Source organism: Chanos chanos, chromosome 14 (assembly GCF_902362185.1).
Source record: "Chanos chanos chromosome 14, fChaCha1.1, whole genome shotgun sequence".
In the NCBI taxonomy this organism is placed as follows: Eukaryota; Metazoa; Chordata; class Actinopteri; order Gonorynchiformes; family Chanidae; genus Chanos; species Chanos chanos.
The window spans coordinates 5,177,291-5,196,839 of NC_044508.1; the positions used below are offsets into that span (position 1 = coordinate 5,177,291).

Below are 19,549 nucleotides of genomic sequence, written 5' to 3' on the forward strand. Positions count from 1 at the left end.
TTTTCTAATTATGTCATGTCTTTGTCTTCTCAGGCCCTGCCGTACGTCTGTCTTTTGATTGCCATGCTGTTTTTCATTTACGCCATTATAGGAATGCAGGTTAGTCCAAAGACTACACAGTCCCATTAATAACCAAAATAATAAGGAGTTCTGCAAGGTACTACTAAAGGACCACTCCTTTTTTCTGTATTTGATTTATTTATTTACTTATTTTTTTATATTATGTGTTTGGCACCGTGTAATCCTGTGATTCTTTTGTTTGTCTGTGATTGTCTTTGATTGGCAGGTGTTTGGGAACATTGAGTTAAATGAAGAAACTGCCATTACACGTCACAACAACTTCCAGACTTTTCTGCAAGCATTAATGCTTCTCTTCAGGTGTGGAGTTGCACCGACCAAACCCAAACCCACACAGAACAGTGCCTTCTGTACTTTCAAAACTTAAAATGACACCATCTTCCTTGAAGTTGGTGACTATTGCTGAAAAAAACAGAAGTCAGATTTGGTTATCTGTTGGTCAGCATTATACATTTCATCTTTACACAAACACTTGAACACCAATTTGAATGAATTATATTATATTTTAGTCCTGTTCTGTCTTAGATAACATGCAAAGGTCCTAGTCTCTTAAAATTCAGCTTGGTCCAACAATGGAAAATTTAAAATATGACGAGAGGAGAATCCACTGCCCCTAGAATTAGAAGGTTAATTGGTCTGAATTGGCTTGGTGGCTTACCAGTGGAAATCTGCCAAAGGTGGGCAAAACAGAAATGCCAACTGCCACATCTATATATATATATGTGTGTGTGTGTGTGTGTGTGTATACACATATAAGAGTTACCATTTTAACTATTAGGCCAGTACTTTCCTTTGACGTGCTGATAACATGATGTAGATGTGATTGTAAATTTCCTGGATTCTTCCCTCAGCTCATTAAACGTGTGCACAAATCTTCTCCAAAGTTATGTCATCTGAGCCGCACAGGTTCATTAGCGACCATTACCTAACTTTAATGATGTTGAATAATTTAATAGTCATCTTGCTTTAGGGGAGTCAGAGATCTGAAAAAAAAAAAAAAACTTGGCTTGCTCTACCGATTACCTCTCTCAGTATATTAAAAATATATTTCATCTGAAGTTCCTAAAGCAACCAGGCAAGTTTGGTACCGTGAGACATATGTGGTATATCTCACCATCGATTCATTAATTTTTCTCTGACACCACTCCGGTGCTCCAGGGCTCTGTACTGTATATCATAAATGCTGTACCTTGAACAGAATATTGTCTATATATTTTTTTATCCTGCTCTTGCAAATCACGCAACGTTTTAACTTAATAACTAATTTCCGCATTTGTCGTTTTTTGGGACTCCCAGGAGCGCCACAGGGGAGGCGTGGCATGAGATCATGCTGTCGTGTTTGAGCCAACGAGCTTGCGACAAAGCCTCGGGCATCGCCGGGACAAAGTGCGGCAGCGATTTCGCCTACTTCTACTTCGTCTCTTTCATTTTCCTCTGTTCCTTCCTGGTCAGTCGTTTCGATGTTCCAAACACATTGCCTAATGACCCGAGTCGTGGTTTTGATTTGTTACTGTTCCAGATCTTAAACTGACCTTCCTCAGTCTTAGGATTGCTCAGTCTCAAAAATTGACCTTGTTTGTCTCTGGCTGGGCTACTATTATCACTTATGCTAATCCAGCGTTTCCCAGTCCTGGTCCAGGTGACCCAAATCTCTGCATATTTTAAGTCTCCACCTGCTGTAATTCCTGATTCAGCTGATCACACACTGGGTAATTAGGACTTTAGTGGACTCTAGTGTGTGTGCGCAGGGAAGGAACTACAGTGTCCAGAGCTATGGGTTCCCAGGAGCAGGACTAAGAAATAATGTGCTAATCAGTTCATTAAGAACGGCAGGCTAAGAATTATTGTCACCATTAATGTTTTGTCCGTATGGCTCTAACTGGTGTGTGTCTTCATGTTTTCCACATATTTCTCCCCTGTAGATGTTAAATCTATTTGTTGCGGTCATTATGGACAATTTTGAGTACCTGACCCGCGATTCCTCTATTCTGGGGCCTCATCACCTGGACGAATTCATCCGCGTGTGGGCGGAGTACGACCCTGCGGCCTGGTATGCTTCCGCTCCAACATTTCCGCCACACTGACCAAAAAAAAAAAAAAAAAAAGGATATATAGTTCTCCAGTGTGGCAGCTGTTTTGGAGGGGAAATCATTTCTTCAGGTCAAGTCTTGCAGATTAATCAAAATCTCTTGTTTGTTTTCTCTCCCGCTGATAAAAAAAAAAAAAAAAACTGAACCAAAAGCAACCGCCACCGGACACATAGGGGGCTTTGAGAGCCTCTGTAAAACGTCCAGACAGCCCACTTTCTTATACTAAAAAAGAAAAAAAAAAACATTTAAAGCTGTCCTCACATCTGTGTCATTGTCTGCTTGTTTTCTTCACAGCGGACGGATTTCCTATAAGGATATGTACAATTTGTTGCGAATTATATCGCCCCCTCTTGGCCTAGGAAAAAACTGCCCGAATAGGGTAGCATACAAGGTTTGCAAACCCCAGAAATCTCCTCCACTTTCCTGGCTCTGTGCATTATCGTACAGAGACCTACCTCAATCTGAATGGCTGTGCACCAGTGACTTGCCTACTCACAAGCACTTGCCCTCAAAGACTGACTGGCTTTTGGTAAATGATGCTGAATGGGAAACAAAGCTTTCAAAGCCACAAAACAATCCAAAACTAAAAACTTTTTGAGAGTCGCTCAAAACATCTTAATCATTGTTATTGAGGGTGATCCAAACTCATAATACTTTGTTTGTTATACGACTTTGGTATTTTCTATGTTTTGTTATTTGGGGACCTGATTTACTAAAGCTTTTAAACATGTGCAACCAGGAACGTGGCCAGTGATTGGTTAGTGTATTTTTTTACCCACCAATCATGGATTATGCTATTGTCAGTGCACATGCTAACAATTTTAGTACCAGTGAATCTCTTAAATAGCACTGTTCCTTCAAGTCTAGAGGTCAGTTGTACATCTAAGGGGTATTTACTACTTTAATATATAAAGAAATGTAATACTGTACGCTGGGTACTTAGCACACAGGCAGGAATAAAATTGGGAAATGAAGATTGTTTGACAAGCTGGCATTGAAATCTTTGTTTCCAAGCACCAAATGGCGGAAACCCAAAGATGTCTCTTAGCATGCCAGAGTAGACATCCATCCACTACAATGCAGCCATTCTGTCACAAATCCTCCTCCACCAGCCACCATCACCATCACTACATCGCTGTCTTTCTTACCATTTCATGTTTTCCCCCTCTTAAGGATCCGGAAATTTCCGGCTTCTTCCAGACCTCTTCTTGGATGCATTCCAAATGAGGGATGGCATCTGTGATCCATGACACTCTGGGAAATCTAAATAACACAGATTTCTGTCTTTTTTTCTTTTGTTCTTTTTTTTGTTTTTTGTTTTGTTTTTGTCCTTTTCATTTTTTTCATTTACATTTCCCTCTCTCCTGTTCTCTCTCTCTCTCTAACCCTCCCCCTCCCCATCCTTCTCTGTTTATTGTTTTTGATATTTGTTTGTTTATCTGCACTGTGAAGTGGCCGTATCAAGTACCTCGATATGTATGAGATGCTCCTACACGTGTCCCCACCTTTAGGTTTGGGGAAAAAATGTCCGCCGAGAGTCGCCTACAAGGTAGTCATGTTTCATCATGACCTTTTTTACCCCGCCCTGTCGTCCCATTGGCTTAGCCCTCAGCCAATCTCTGTGCTCCGCAGTGTTCTCCCTTTAATTTAATTCTTGTTTTTGTTATTTTTTTTTGCATTTCATTCTTGTTATTTTGTGGTTTTGCCCATGCTCTGATTGGTTTTTTTTTTGGGTTGTTATTTTTATTTATTTATTTATGTATTTATTTATCTGTTGTTTTTGTAGCCCCTTCTACTTCCCTCTTTCTCTCCGTACCTCCCTCCAACCCATCCACTTATGAAAATAGCAAAGGGACAAGGCCAGAAACAATCCTTATAAGTTGCCTTGGTTCTGGAATTTTCCATCCATTTTGGAGCAACTGAATACATAGGGACTGTGTTACAGTGTATAGAAGTGGTTTAGAGTTTCATATTTTTTTTTATGTTTTGCTTTCAGTGTGATCACCTCTCACATTTAAAGAATATACCTTCTCCCCCTCCCAAAATCTGCATTGTTTAAGGGTTTGTGCACCGTATCCCGTAGTGCCAGTGATGTGAAACAAAGAAACAACAACAAAAACAACAAAAACCCTGCTTGCATAGCATAACTTGTGTATGTTTATATTGCACATTGTCATTTGAAATGATTTGCTTTAAAACACATTTCCCCTGTACATGATTTCTTAATTGGTCTCATCACTTAAGTTGGGAGAATGTTTTCTTTCTCTTTGATATTCGGTGTGGTTTTTAATTACAAATTTGAGTGTAATCCCTGTGGAGTCTGTCCCTCCACCTCATATAATAGCAGAGATTATTTTTAATTGCTTACCTCTCTTTTTGTTCCAGCACAGTTAATGTCCCTCAAAAGTCCCTTTAATTTCTTATTTTTCTTTCTTTCTTTCTTTTTTTTTTTATTGTGGCATAGCACATGTGCTTTAAATTTTTTTAGTCCATAAGAACTGTGCATCTGTGTTTCTCTTCTAAATTCTCTTTTTTCTCTCATCCACCATTTCTCTCTCTTTATGTTTTCTTCCCTATCCTCTTCTCTGTCTTTCTCTATGTGTAATATTAAAATGTGCATTCTTTCTTTTCCCTCATTCTGATTTAAGTTGGTTTTATTATTGCACTGCTAATGCTAGTTGACGTATGCACTTTTTTTCTGCCTCGAGGAGCTCAACTCTTAAAAATCAATGAACCGAATTTGGGCTTTTTTATGCAATGGAGGAGATGTGTAAACATGTCACTGCAGCAAACATTGTTTACATATGGGCCTATTAATAGCCATACCAAAATAAATGAATTAATAAAAAGACGGAAGGTTTACACGAATCCATGTAGTCAAAAAAAAAAAAAAAAAAAAGAAAAGAAAAAAAAGACGAGATCAGTCTTAATATCTCTTAGAAATCAAATTTTAAAATTAGACAGAGATCTGTCAGATAACCTCTGAAAATTGGAGAGTCTACCCACTCTAACGCTCAATAATCGGAGCGTTTGTGACATTCGTTGAATGAGCAGTGATAGAGTCGAGCTCCCAGTACGTTCGATAGCACCTCCTCGGATGAGTGTACATTTTTCACTTTTATGTCTATTGGTGTTAGTCTCTCACCTGTGCACTTAGCCAGTAGAGGTGAATGTGAATGTTTCGATGCGACGTTCCTCTTTCGCACCTGTTGGCTTTTCGGAGGAAACTTTTTGTGCGCTGCGTAAAACCTCTTGTAGGTAAAACCGCAGAGTTCAAGCTTATCTTTTCATTGTCATAAGAAAAAATAATTTTAAATTGAAATGTTAACATAAGGTGATAAATTGAGTGCACAGACAGTTTCCTCTGAAATCGTTTGTTTGCCTGGAGTTTGTCCTCTTGTTTCCGAAGTATGCTCTTTCCGCCTTAACAACCATTGTGGCCTCCTTAGCGACTGGTGAAAATGAACATGCCAATCGCTGATGACAACACCGTGCACTTTACGTCCACGCTTATGGCCCTCATCCGCACGGCGCTCGAGATTAAATTGGCGTCAGGTGAGTTAAAATTCTATCGCAATTTTACTCTCAAGTATCCTGTAAAATCTCCAAAGACTTGTTTTTTTTACTGACATAAAAGGTTGTTGGCATACACACCATTGTGCAAAAACGAATTTATGGCCTGTTAGCTATACTGAGAGAAGACTGAACCTAAAGTTAGGAAGCTGTGTCTTGAACCGTTTAGGATAAATTAGTTCTTTATTAAATGACCTGCAATACATTTTAATGCTATAAGTATTGTATGGTTGATTATATTCGTGTGGATGTGTGTGAATACACTCTATTCACGTGGCACCCATTCGCAAGAAATAACCCATTCGCAACGGCATAAATAAAATTTGCGTCTACCTTTTCAAGGCTAATTGTTTGTCAGCAGTTTACGTGCAGTGATTCTGTCTTTTCGTCTAAATCAGAGAAACAATTAGAGAAACGTTGGCTTGGCGATGGATGAAAATGTGGGTTAATTTTTTTTTTTTTTTTTGGACAGCTTAAGTGACATATGCCAGTGTTTTCGCTCATTGAGTATGATGGCCTGTATCTCCAAGTTTTCCGTTCCCTTCTGGGCTAATTAAAGTTATCTATGGTGCTCTGTGTATGTGTGCGTGTGCCTCTCTCTCCTCTCTGGGGGGTATTGGCACCGTATGTCTTTCTCAAGCTTGGCTAACCAGTCTTATCCAGCAGCTCTGAGGAATACTGTTTAGTCGGTTCTCCTTAGAAATTTCTGGAACACTCACAATGTTTCACTTGTCAGTTTGTCCTCCACTTAGAGGTCTTTATGGTTTGGGTTCTTTTAATGTATATTTCGGTGTGGATATTTTATTTTAATTTAGTCTTAATCACTTCACGCTTTTGTTTTAGGACATTTTGGAGGAGGGTCCATGATTTCTGCTCAGTGAGTCATGTTTTGATTTGTTGCTGAGGTTAAACCCTTGGTTGTGGTGTGTCCTCAGGTATGGTGGCCCAGAGGTTGTCTGATGCTGAACTGAAGAAAGAGCTGGCCACCGTTTGGCCAAACCTATCCCAAAAGACCATGGATCTGCTGGTGACACCTCATAAACGTAACAAATATCAAATTTAATACTGCTTACTCTTTCTAGAGTCATTTAGAGATGTGTGATATCGCAGTATTTTTTTGGTGAATTGAAGAGAAATAGCCTAAAAAAACAAACAAACAAACAAAAAAAAATCAAATCTGAGTCCTGTAAATGGAGTGTTATATATTTGTAAGCTAAATTACACTATCCCAATCTGCACTGAACTAATAAATCTAGAGCGTCTGTTTAATGAATAATTTTGCTTTTGCTTGCACTGACACCTTGTGGTTAAGATATGTGAATCCATATACTTGTTAATAACTAGAGTTATTACCTTGGTGTATCAGGATGTACTGTCTCTGGATTTAGTTGTTTTGTTAAAGAGCATGTCTTAGAGCCATTCAGAAGCCTTACTTTCATTCTGTCACCTCCCGCCCACTCCCCTTCAGCCAATGAGCTCACTGTTGGGAAGGTGTATGCAGCACTGATGATTTTTGACTACTACAAGCAGAACAGAGCTAAGAGACTCCAGCAGCAACAGCAGCAGCAAAATCAGCAGGCAGGACCTGGGAGTCAGGTAACACACACACACACACACACACACACATCATTTCTGTCCCCTCTTCTTCTCTGTAAAGTCAGTGTGGAGAAAAGTGGAAGTGTTGAGTTATTCTGTCCCTCTCCCTGACAGAACAAAGTTGGGGCACTTATTGAACCCATCCTTCCTCTGACCCACATCCAGGACCAGCCCCCGAACAACACGGACTCCCCGTCCGAACCGCAAACCCAGACCAGACCCAGCTCCACTGCCCTGAACAATGGCCGCACCCAGTGAGACGCACACCCATATTCTCTCAACATTTTGTCTGTTTGTTTTCTTGTTCACTTGACTCACAGACCTATTCCTGGAAGCCTGGAGGGCTCAAGCAGGTTTCTGTAACATTGCGTTTGGGTTGTTAAAGACACGTACAGATCTTTAACCCAGGCAGTGGTGGATTAGGTACGGGCGACATGGGCGGCGGCACAGGGCACCCGCACAAAAAAAAATTTGGAATGGTGACATTTGCGCGACCGGTTTTCTATCGCTCATTTGCACGTCACGTCAAGTCACCGCGTGGGTTAATTAATCTTGTCGGAGTGGGTTCCCTGATTCTAGTTTGTGAGCTAGGCAGACTACTGCCTGGGATGGTCTCCCACTAAGAAGTATGAGATGGGGAGGGGGACGGGTGTAGGCTGACCTCAGGTCTCCACCGGAAGCCCAAGGCAGGGGGAACGGGGGAGTCTATCAACTAATGCACCTCTAACTCTGGACAGTACTAATGCAGTTAGTAAAATCAGTCACACACATGGTTTCACAGACATACTGTTGCATTTTTTTTCTGGTTTCTGCAAAATCGTCTGAATCAAAATTACAGTTAGTGCTTTCTTTTGTTGTGGGTGGGGGGGGGGGGGGGGGGGGGGGGTAGGGTGTCATACAAGCTAGAACGGCTACTGAACCCAGGTTTACAAGGCCTTGATTGGCACTCAGGTAAAAGACCATCCTAAAAACCTGCTAAATGTTCTGACCTTCTAGGAACAGGGCTGCGTATATCTGCTGTATATATTACTTAGCTACATGCATATAAACCAATTTACCATTCTTAGCCAAAGCACCGATGGAGCGATCAGAGCATCTTCATCTTGGGTCACAGAGAAGACCAAAGAGGATCACAAGTCCAGAAGACGACCCATCTCGAGGGGCCAGTCTGAGGATGTCCCAAATGCAAACACTGTCCAAGTATTAACAATTCCTATAGGTCTTTAAATTAGCTACCAAACAGCTACCAATATGTGTAGTTCATACAATGGTAATAATCGTATATATGTGTATGTAACTAAATAACTAGAGATTTATTAATGAAATGGGCTGTTGTATTGTGTGTGTTGGTATCCTGTAGGAATCAGTTGAGATGAAGAAAATGGAACACAGTTCTCATTCGGTGCCCTCTGCTGGTCTGGAGGGACAGGGCAGGGCAGTATCCATGCCAAAACTCAATGCAGAGATGCAGGTAAAGTGTCACACATGTACAGACGTTCCACCGTACAGAGATGCAGCATTTGTGTGGGACAGCATGCTACAATATTGAATAGTCTTATTATAAGCAATGTATGTTCATATGTTTTAACAGTGTCACGCGCTTGATCTGTAACATTTACACTAAAACAAAGTCATTTTTTAACTTTACTCACACTTAAATAGTCATCAACTTCACTAATTTCATCACCATCAACTTCATCATTTCCCGGGAGAGAAAAAGAAAAGTCGTGCTGATGTATCGTTTCACTGTCTTTTCATAATCAGAGCACACAGTGAATGTGGGAGATTTCTGCTTTGAGAAAGGAAGAGGGGAGTAAGGGACGATTAGATTAGTACTTTGGAAGGCAGCCAGATATTCGGCCTGTGTCATTTTTCAGAGCCAGAAGCACCACACAGGGGAACTGGACGGAGACTTATAATAATAGTGGGTACACTAGTTCAAGGACCCCCACCCCCACCCCTGGCCTCTGTGGTTTCCAGGAGCAAATATTTTAAACGTGTTATTTTAAACTTACGCATACATTTACAGAGACAAATGAGGGTCCTTTTGGGAATGAATGTGATAATAATGCATCGTATATTTCGCATCGAGGGGCTTACATAACAAGTCCACTGAGGCTGTAAGACTGGCGGGGGAAATCCCCGCGCCCAAAGCAAGAACGTAAGTTGATGTCGTTCCCTTTGCGCTGGGCAGTGTATTATGCTGCGCTGTGGAATTTGTCAGAGACAAGGGAGGAAATGCAGATCTCAGTTCTGGAAAGCAACATGGTACGAAGGATTCATTTCTGCTGTGTCAGCTCCGCCTAGATTGTAATCAAACCCTCAAAAGTGTCTCGGAGACCAGCCCTCGGACGATCGCAGAGATCTTTAACGGCGTTGATCTGACGAAGCCGTCGCGGAACGTTGAAATGGCTCAGATATCATTCCCCCGATTGTGATTCCCAACCAGAGCCAAACCTTTTAAATCATTCCCGATAAGAGTCACATTAATTGTAGGTTTTTCAGCGCCTAGTAATAAATCCCAATCCCTTTTGAAGCCGAGCTTTTTGGGACCCCCCCCCCCTCTACCCGGTGGATAAAATTCAGCCTTTTACTTTGACTCAGCAGAATCCAACAAAATAAAATAAACACCAACAACCTAAACAGGGCGCCGGGTCACCCCTGAGCCACCGGTATGGCCCCAGCGGACCTTGGCATGGGTTCTGCGAGTGTCTGGATTTCTGCTGGAAGGATGCAGCCTCATTCTCGTTTTTCCATCATTTGCCGTTTTGTCGAGCACGGTCGAAAATACCGCCTCAGATGTTGCTCAGGAGTGGGTGCATGACACGTTTACCCCATTTTCATAGCTCGTCACACAGCTCTTGTCCTATGGATGTCGGCCTTGTCATCCTGGGATCACGGAGATTTCTCCTTTTAGCCATGGCATCTAAAATAACGGGCAGCAGACCTTTTAATAGCCGTCTCCAAGAATCAGGGCATGTCCATAGTTTAACCAAGTCAAGAAGCATGCATGTTTGTATGTCATTGATATCCTGTACATGACTGTTCCCTGTTTGTTTCTTCGTATTGCCCTCAGTCTTCATGGTCAAAGATCACATGGCCCCAGAGCCTGCTGAAAGGAAAAAGAGCAGTGGGTAGCATATGACATGAACCTGGCAGGGTTCTAGCTTTTGTTTTTGGATTCGCAAATTTAGATTTATTACAAGTTGCTGAAAAACAGATGGCTGATCTTGCCATTTAAAGGTCTGTGAAGGAACCCTGGGAAATTAATGTATTGCAGCTGCTCCTTTATTTATTTATTTATTTATTTATTTATTTATCTTTTAGATGAGGTTAACACACTGGTCTTGTGTCTCATTTTTGTCCGGTCTGATATAATGTTGTCCTCCTCCCCTCCTCCTGTTCCCTCCTTCGCTGCGTCCCTCTTGACTCTGGATGTTCTGGACGTTGTCCTCCGCCGTGGCTAACGCGCACCCTGACAGAGGAGTCACTCGCGTCACTCCCCTGGGACCATGCTAGCAGTATGTTCCGCATCTTTGCTGCCTTTACGTCTAACATTCAACCATGAACACTTGTCCTCTTACTGCGCAATGAATGGTCTTGAATTTTAAAAGTTTATTGCTTACAGTTAATTCTATTAACAAAACAAGATGTAATATGTATTTTCAAGCAGGCCATGGCAACCTTTCGGCTATGTTTAGCTCTAAATGTTGTTAATGATTTTGACTTAGTCACTGTTATAACTGTGGCATTGGTTAGCGAGGCATTTGCGTTTCGCCTTTCGTGAAACGTGTTTCCAAAGATGGTTTTAAGGTCATTTTCTCTTAGAGAACATTTTACCTTTGATTTCATCACACGAACTCAAAACAGATGTTAAAATGTCCCCTGACGCAAATTTCTAAAGCTAGGTGTAATGTTTGAATATTTAAATATTTTCTTTGAATTTTTTTTATCCATTTTCCGCATTAATTTGACTTTCTAAAAGTCGGTATTGCTTTGACTTTTTTATCCTTACAAACAGAATACAAACAGGTATTTGTCTTTGGATTAGTGTGCCAGTGAATGAGATATGCCAGGGTTTGAGGACATATAAAGGATTATTCGCAGATTCATGTGCTGCAGTGTACATCACCAGAGGGCAGCAGAGAGACAGATAGTCAATTTAAGGCTGCTAGTCTTAGTTCACGGGTGATGTTAATCTATGATTTATGATTTGTTTTTGTCCCCAGCCTATTCCTGATACCAGCCCGATGAGACGCTCTGCATCCACATTTGCCCCACAGCGCCCCCAGGAGGTCAACCTGCGTGACTACACTCTGGAGAAACCGGCCCAGGAACGACCTCACCACCATCATCACCACCATCATCATCATCGCTGTCACCACCGCAGAGAGAAGGACAAGAAACAGAGATCACTGGACAGGTCGCCAAGTGGCCAGCCACCCGGCACTCTGGGTCAGTGGACACACGCAGACGTGCATTCACACACGAGCATACACGTGCACATACACATGCACACACACTCAGTTTCTCTCTCTCTCTCACTCTCTCTCTCACACAGACACACATATAGTTGCATACGTATAGACACACAAGCAGGCGCATATGTGTGTTCAGTAGGTAATAGTACTCCTCAGTATGCACCCATGCAGACGTGAACACACATACACACACACAAACACGCGCATACAGACATACATGAATGAACGCTCAAGCAGGAACATATGTGTTCGTACATACAAGTACTCCTCAGCACACACACACACACACACACACACACACACACACAAACAAAAAAGAAAGCATATGCGTTTTGACCCAGCATCATGTAATGAAGGTCATCAGAGACCCTGTCAAAACCTTGATCACAGAGGCCTCCAACCCCAAAAAACAGCTTAGTTACACTGCAACTCAACAGTATTTCACTGGCTTTGAGTTTAATTGGCCCAATCCCCCTAAAGAAAGCCTTGACTCTATCCAAGACCCCAGTGTTAACCTCAAGCTTATTTAAAGTTAAAGAGTCAGTCTACAGTCTGTGTGTGTGTGTGTGTGTGTGTGTGTGTGTGTGTGTGCGTGTGTGTGTGCGCGCACGCGCGCGTGTGTCTGTGTGTGTGTGTCTGTGTGTGCGTGTGTGTGTGTGTGTGTGTGTGTGTGTGTGTGTACGTGTGTGTGTGTGATACAGAGGCTGGAGCCTGGCCTGAGACAGAAGCACAAGAGAGACTGACTAGTGTGAGACAAGGGTCTTCCAGCTGGACCCCATTACACAGATAAAAGGGGGTCAGCAGACATCCAGCCCCAAAGACTTCCTAATTTATGAGCGCCTCTCAGCAGGGCAATGATGTGCAGAGAGAGGGAGAAAAATGTCAAACTGGAAAAGAAAAAGGAAAAAATTTTTTTTTTTTTTAACTGCAGTCAGATTTTTAGACATGTGTGTGAGAGGGTGGAATTTCAGAAGGGTACACGGAAGCGTACTAAGAATTATAACCATGCTCCTGAACATTACAAAAGATATTTTCTCATCCCTAATGAAGTTGCAACTGATTTTTGTGATCGTTATTATGGGATAGTGGTCTTTGTTCTCCAGCAAATTTTGCTGGTCATCATAATGAGGAACTGTATTTCAAAACCTCGCATAAATGTTTTCTGTAGTGCTTCGTGTAATGAAAAACAATCCTCCGTAACGTTAAGCACGGGCACGAAAGCAAAAACAAATCAACGGAATGACATAGTAGCAATTTTCCGGACGACTTCATGCTTCGGTTGTTGACCTTTCGCCCCTTTGCGCCCTCTCCTCGTTCCGCAGGCGACCTCGCGGGTGACCCCGCGACCCGGGAGAAGGCCCACCACGACAGGGGTCGTTCTCACGAGAGAAAGCACCATTCGTCTTCTGCGGAGAAGCAGCGCTACTACTCGTGCGATCGCTACGGCAGCCGTGAGCACTGCCACGGCAAGTCCGCCACGACCAGCTGTGCCACGTCGCCCAGTGGCGGTCAGGACGCCGGTTTCAACAAACAGGTGGGAGGGGGGGCAGCCGAGGACAGAGATCAGGGGTTACCAGATTGGATGATGATGACAACCCATATGGCCCTCCCTGTTTTTGCATTGCGGTGCCAGAAAATGAATCTGTCGCTGTGTCGTTATTGGTGGCCGACTGTTGGCTCCAACCGGAGCTACTTGCTCTGTGCCAAAATCAGTAAACAGATTATTATGTATATGAAAAGTCATCAGGAAGGTGTAAAGCAGAGGTACGGAATCCAGATGTGAACTGTTCAGATTGATATTATGGCTTTGATTGGTGTTCTCACCTGTCTGTTAAAATCTAGAGATGCTGATTGGACCGAAGTTGTCCGCGGTGTCGCTAAAGCAGAGTCTGGTGATAGTGACGAAGGCAGAGGTGAAATGGCATTTGGAGTACAGTAGCTCCTCTCTGCAGGGAGTGAATAATTCATAAATCTCGAGACACAATTCACACGCTCATGTTTGAGTTTCTGTGGGAGAGAGCTTTATGAGTGCTGGTAGGATCAGCCCATATCAAATCCATTTTGTGTCGTATCTTGGAATTTTCAAGAGATTGACCTGAAAGCCCTCTTACTTACCTGCCAGTAGAGGGAGAGATTCCAGGAAGATTGTCGTCTGAAGGAATGGCTGATTGAAACTGAATATAATGTCTACATTTTTAATGAAACCTGTAGCTGTAAGGGAGGGGATGTTTATTTGATTGAGAATCTTTGATCTTTCTCAGATGAAAACTGAATTGTTTAAGGTTGAAACTCAACTTTCTCTTTCTGTTTAACCTTCTAGTGCAACCACTCATGGCCTTTCCACTCTCTCTCCACTTCTCTTCTTCACCATTTCTCTGTCCGTTGTTTATGTCATTCTTTTCTTTTTTTTTCCCTCACTGTCCTTTCCTGGTGTGTCTTTGTCATTTATGTGTGTGTCTTGTCTTTCCCTGCCGTCCTCTCTGTCATTACATCTGTCTTTCTCTCTGTCCTTCTTTCTTTCTTTCTTTCTTTCTTTCTTTCTTTCTTTCTTTCTTTCTTTCTGTCTCTGTCCTTTTTTATTTCTTCCCCTTTTTTCCTTCTTTCTCTCTCTCTCTCTTTCTTTCTTCCTGGTCCTCTGTTCCTTTACTTCCTGCGCGTCGGCCCTCATCGTTTTATTGTTTTGATTTGCTTTGTTCCAATTTTCATCTAGGGCAGTGGTTCGGCTAAAGGGAGCTTGTTGACCTTGACCTCAGGGGCAAGCACTCCGAGCCGTGGTCGCCGGCAGCTGCCCCAGACGCCTTTGACCCCTCGACCCTCCGTGGCCTACCGGACCACCAACTCCTCCCCCGTGGGTTTTCTGGACGCCCTGCTGCCGCCTCAGAGCCCCAGCCCGGGACGGCTGAGCCGTGGCCTGTCCGAACATAACGGGCTCCTCCACAGTGGCTCCCCGTCCCCCTCCCCAGTCACTCGGATAAGCTCGGAGCCTTTCCTGAGCCCCCCTTACTGCGGCCCCCCCCACGAGGCCCTCCTTGTCTTCCAGGAACCTTCTGCTGTCCCCTGGACCACGGGGCCAGTCGCCACTGCCCCCCAACCTCCTCCACAGTTACTGGTCGGCCCCAGGAGAGGCAGAGTGACTCTGCCCAATGGGTACCACTTCACGGGGGGCACCGCCGTCACACCCACGCCTTTCTCCCCCCAACACCACCACCAGGCGGGGCCCAGTGCTGCCGGCAGGGTGCCGAGATACTACCCAGAGACAGAGGAAAACGAATGGTGCTAGCGCAGCTTTAACACGCACACAAACACGAGTCATTACACACACACACACACACACACACACACGAGTCATTACACACACACACACACACACACACACACATGAGTCATTACACACATACACTCACCCACACACAAACACGAGTCATTACACACATACACACACACACACACACACACACACACATACACACACACACACACACACAGACACCCACACAGACACCCACACACACACACACACACACACACACACACACACACACACATATGTTTATATATACTAGTTACACAAAATACACACACACACACACACACAAACGGACAAACATTTACACTTCATAGACGATACTCTATACACACATGCATACTAATTTTACATACACGCGCACACACACACTCACACTCACACACACACACACACATTCACACATTCAGCTTATGCATTTTAATGTGGAATTACATTGCATTTGATCATGTTATTTGCCAGGCAGTGGTGTCACTCTGTCACTGTATGTATGTGTGTATGGATGTGTATAAGCATTTTTATTTATTTTGTACGTCACAGAGGAGAGAGAATTTACACGTTAGCTTTCAAAGCGGTGTGTGTGAAAACGAGAACAAGCTGAGCTGCTTTAAACGTATTTTGGTCACACATAACATGGAGGGTTTGTCTTATATCTGTAAACGAGATGTTGTTTACTTCTGATGTGGAAAACACATCAGTTTCTCTGCACTCTGGGGATGTATGAGGGAATGGATTGACAGAAAATTCCAGAAATTATTCTGTGCAGTCTGGGGAAACAGTGACCCATGGAAAACCAGACTGTCACAGGTCCACATCCCTCTCCAAACAGAAATTCCCAGGCAAACAAAAACAGCCACTGGGCTACATATATATGTATGTATGTGTGTGTGTGTGTGTGTGTGTGTGTGTGTGTGTGTATATAGCTTTTAAACTGGAAAATTTTGAAATTTTGATGATTCTCAGTATACTGAATCTTGCATATTCAAGTCCAGGTCATGCAGATAATATAACTTTAGATGCAAGGCGTTATGGAAACCGAAGATTCAGTGGGCAGTGATGTTAGCGTGTACTTAAAGGCGGAGTCAGCTCTTTGGGGGCGGGAATTCATTCTACATTTAGCATTTGACCGCCCTTTTCATTCAAGCGCACGGGACCGTTTCCACGGTAACACGTTGTACAAAAATTGCAGCATACAGAAATCTCTAGTGCACGTTTAACAGCCTCAAAACCTTTTTTTTATTACTGTTAGTTTCAAGCGGCTTCCCGCGTTCGAGAAACTGACGGGTAGTAACACCGCTCACCCCAACTTCCCGTTAAACTGAAAAAGGGTGGCAAAAAGGTTGGTCCTGTTTCTTTTAAAGGAGGTCACGAAGCATCACATGCAACCATTCAAATCAACATGATAAAATAACATCACAATGTTTCGGTGTGTTTTTCTCTCCCCTGTAGCATTTAGACTATGCCATCATAAAGCAGGCAAACGAACACGCAAAACGTCAAAGTGATTTTGAGTCACTGCTATCGAGGATTACTATTGTTTTCTTCTGCTGAGTATCTTTCCTTGCACATGTGTGTGGGTACAGAGATCATACGCGGAAAAAAGAAAAAAGAAAAAACAAAATGTAATTTGTTTTATATCAAACTGTTGTAAATCTTTTATCGATTCATTACGTGCGTTTTTTGTATCATATTGTAAAGAAAACTTGCGTAAATTGAGTTTTACGTAAAATATGTGCTTGCGGTTTTTCGCCATCCTGTCAGGTCAAACGTTTCTTAACGACTGCTCCAGATGTTTAATACAAAAGTGCCTAACCTTTTAAATTTATCATAATTATGATGCAAACTCAGATGTTTTAATGCATCAAAAGGTGAAAAGAGAGAGACAGAGAGAAAGAACTGAACAAAAAAAGGGTTTTGTCGAACTACAAGGTGTTACAGAAACAGGCCTTAATTGGAAGCAAAGAAACAGTACCTACAGTTTTTGAAAAAAAAAAAAGGTTTTGAATGATAAACGACAGTATGATTGTTCTTTCTTTCTTTCCATTATTGTATGAGTTATATTCCTCCTAGTTTTTTAGTACTCTCAAAGGGAGGAATTGTAGTTTCAGAAGATTATACAAATATGGATCAAATAATAAAAACTGTAGTGGATGTAAATTAGTCCAGACAGCTTAACCAGAATTCTGCAACTGCATGTTTAAACTCTTAAAACTTGGTTGACAGTAAGAGGAATGCGTAATCGTGGTCTATCTTTCCTTTTAATCGGGTAAAGGACTCTTGACTGAGACAGCTTTGCTCACTCTTGCCTTCTATCTCAATGTTACATGTTGTGAAACGGAAGACACAGAACAATATTGGATGGGAACAAAGCCAGTGTACCCTTCAATCAGAGAGTTTTGTTTCGCCAAGCATACGTCAATAAAGATTTTGTGTGTGTGTGTGTGTGTGTGTGAGTGAGTGAGAGAGAGAGAGAGAGAGGTAGTGTTCACATGTGTGTGTGTGTGTGTGAAGGTTAAACTTTCTGTCTCTTGATACCACACCAAGTACTGCCCCTGCCCCTGTCTCTCAGGCCATGATTGGCTGTTTGAAGTTTTGCCTAGATGACTCCAGTGTTAACCAAACTTACCAGGTGCACTTGCATAGCTAGCTATGTATGGGACCATGCATAGGTAAATATTATTTTCCTGTATAGATTTATTGTGAGTGAACAGGTCATATCACATGATATAAACGCATAAGTACAGGTTATAAAATTTGTACTCGTTACAAACACACTGTCAAAATTAATATTGAAACAGATATTTATTACGTCACCCATTGTGTCTGATTGAATGTTTGAATGGTGTTGCAGTCCTTGGTGTGCTAGCTTGAGTCTGTTCTGTTGCTTTTCTTTGAGTCAAAGTATGCAGTAGTCGTTAAGGGGCAAAGGAGTGGAATCGAGTCACGCCACGACTATGGATCTGCTAGGGCTCTGTTTATTTGTGAAAGAAGGTTTTGACTTTAATTACCTTAGGGCTATGCAACAAGAAGACACTTTGAGAAAAAAAAAAAAAAAGTAGACATACTTCATCCATTCTGTAGCTTTACCCTGCTGGTACACCCAGTTTCAGGCTTTAGCATGATGGTGACCAAACCTTTTTTCTTAAAAAAAAAAAAAAAAAAGGAAAGGAAAAAAAAAAAGAAAAAAGTAAGTCAAAATGTACAAAAAGTTATATTTTAGAATGCATAAAGGCACAATAATTTAAAGAAGAGCAAAAATTAGCAAAATATCTTTAAAGAAAGAAACAATCTGCAAGTTTATATATTTGCATGTACCACATTAACCCACTTTGACATCGGAGAGAAAACAGGAGATACAAAGCAAGTTCGCAAATAAATAAAAAAAAAAGAGACAGAGAAAAAATGACGGTTATTTTTCTATATACCCTTGACCACGCAAGCTTTTCTGGGTATAGATATGTGCTGAAATTGTTCAAGTAACTCAAAAGTTGTGGCTTTGTTTTTACGCTTAGCTGAACAAAACATTTACATTTATAGCACATTCATTGAGTTTCCTCTTAAGCATTTCCATTGTGGGTTACAGAAAAAAAAAATAAAGAAACATATTAAAATATCACAGTAACTAAACAGATCACACATGCTCTGTCAAAAAAAAAAAGAAAAAACTCAAACGATTCACCTTTAAATCCTGCATTTTTTGCCGAACTCTCACTTGCTACTCAGTGCTATTCCAACCCCAGTACACATGTGGCCGTTTCCCTCGAGAAAGTAATGTTTGCATGGTCAAAAATGTATGTGCATGTTGAAAATCACATTGTTTATCTTCGTACTTTTTGATACAATGTACCCGTCCTTTGTTTTCATTTTTAATGACCTTTGATATAAATTATGGGATTTGTTGGGGGGAGAACAACAACTTTATATTTCACGGAGGAAACAAAAAACAGTATTGAACGTGGACGGTTTCATTCATCCAACAGAGCTGGACCGTCACCCCTTGTTTTGGATTCTGCAGTTGAATTGTCCGTTGCTTGTTTTCTGTTTCAATGGCCAGACTTTGAATTCTGCAGTTGTTTCTACTTTGACATTTTGTATGAAGCGAAGTCCTTGAATTAAAAAAGTAATAAAACAAGGTCATTTGAGTGTTCATTCGTACTTACAGTAGCTTTTCATCTTTGTGGTACATTTTTTAAACCACGAAGTCATCGTTCCGCTGTTCCTTTGTGCTTTACGTCAGCTGCACTGTTACACAGTTTAACCTATAATAATACAAGGAACAAACACATTTAGTGCGTTACTGGTGAAATTACATTTTGTCAATTCGAAAAAAATTGCATCTCTCCCATTCAGTGTTTCTTAATCCCAATCATGTGTACCGTCTGGATAGCATTTTTTTTTTTTTTGCCTTAACCCCAGCACCTCGCACA

At 41.9% G+C, this 19,549-nt stretch overlaps 1 protein-coding gene across 1 annotated transcript in view; it reads left to right on the forward strand.

Annotated features, from left to right (window-relative positions):
• The window catches only part of cacna1ba (calcium channel, voltage-dependent, N type, alpha 1B subunit, a), a 90,711-nt gene extending 75,613 nt beyond the window's left edge, over positions 1-15,098 (forward strand). Inside the window, exons 37-51 of the mRNA XM_030791761.1 lie at positions 34-99; positions 287-378; positions 1,375-1,525; positions 2,001-2,128; positions 3,621-3,717; positions 5,618-5,723; positions 6,677-6,784; positions 7,210-7,337; positions 7,452-7,591; positions 8,405-8,537; positions 8,698-8,808; positions 10,820-10,858; positions 11,567-11,792; positions 13,141-13,352; positions 14,529-15,098. Of these exons, the coding sequence (XP_030647621.1) occupies positions 34-99; positions 287-378; positions 1,375-1,525; positions 2,001-2,128; positions 3,621-3,717; positions 5,618-5,723; positions 6,677-6,784; positions 7,210-7,337; positions 7,452-7,591; positions 8,405-8,537; positions 8,698-8,808; positions 10,820-10,858; positions 11,567-11,792; positions 13,141-13,352; positions 14,529-15,098 (2,307 nt within the window). The remainder of the gene's footprint in view (positions 1-33; positions 100-286; positions 379-1,374; positions 1,526-2,000; positions 2,129-3,620; positions 3,718-5,617; positions 5,724-6,676; positions 6,785-7,209; positions 7,338-7,451; positions 7,592-8,404; positions 8,538-8,697; positions 8,809-10,819; positions 10,859-11,566; positions 11,793-13,140; positions 13,353-14,528) is intronic.
• The last annotated feature ends 4,451 nt before the right edge of the window (positions 15,099-19,549 follow it).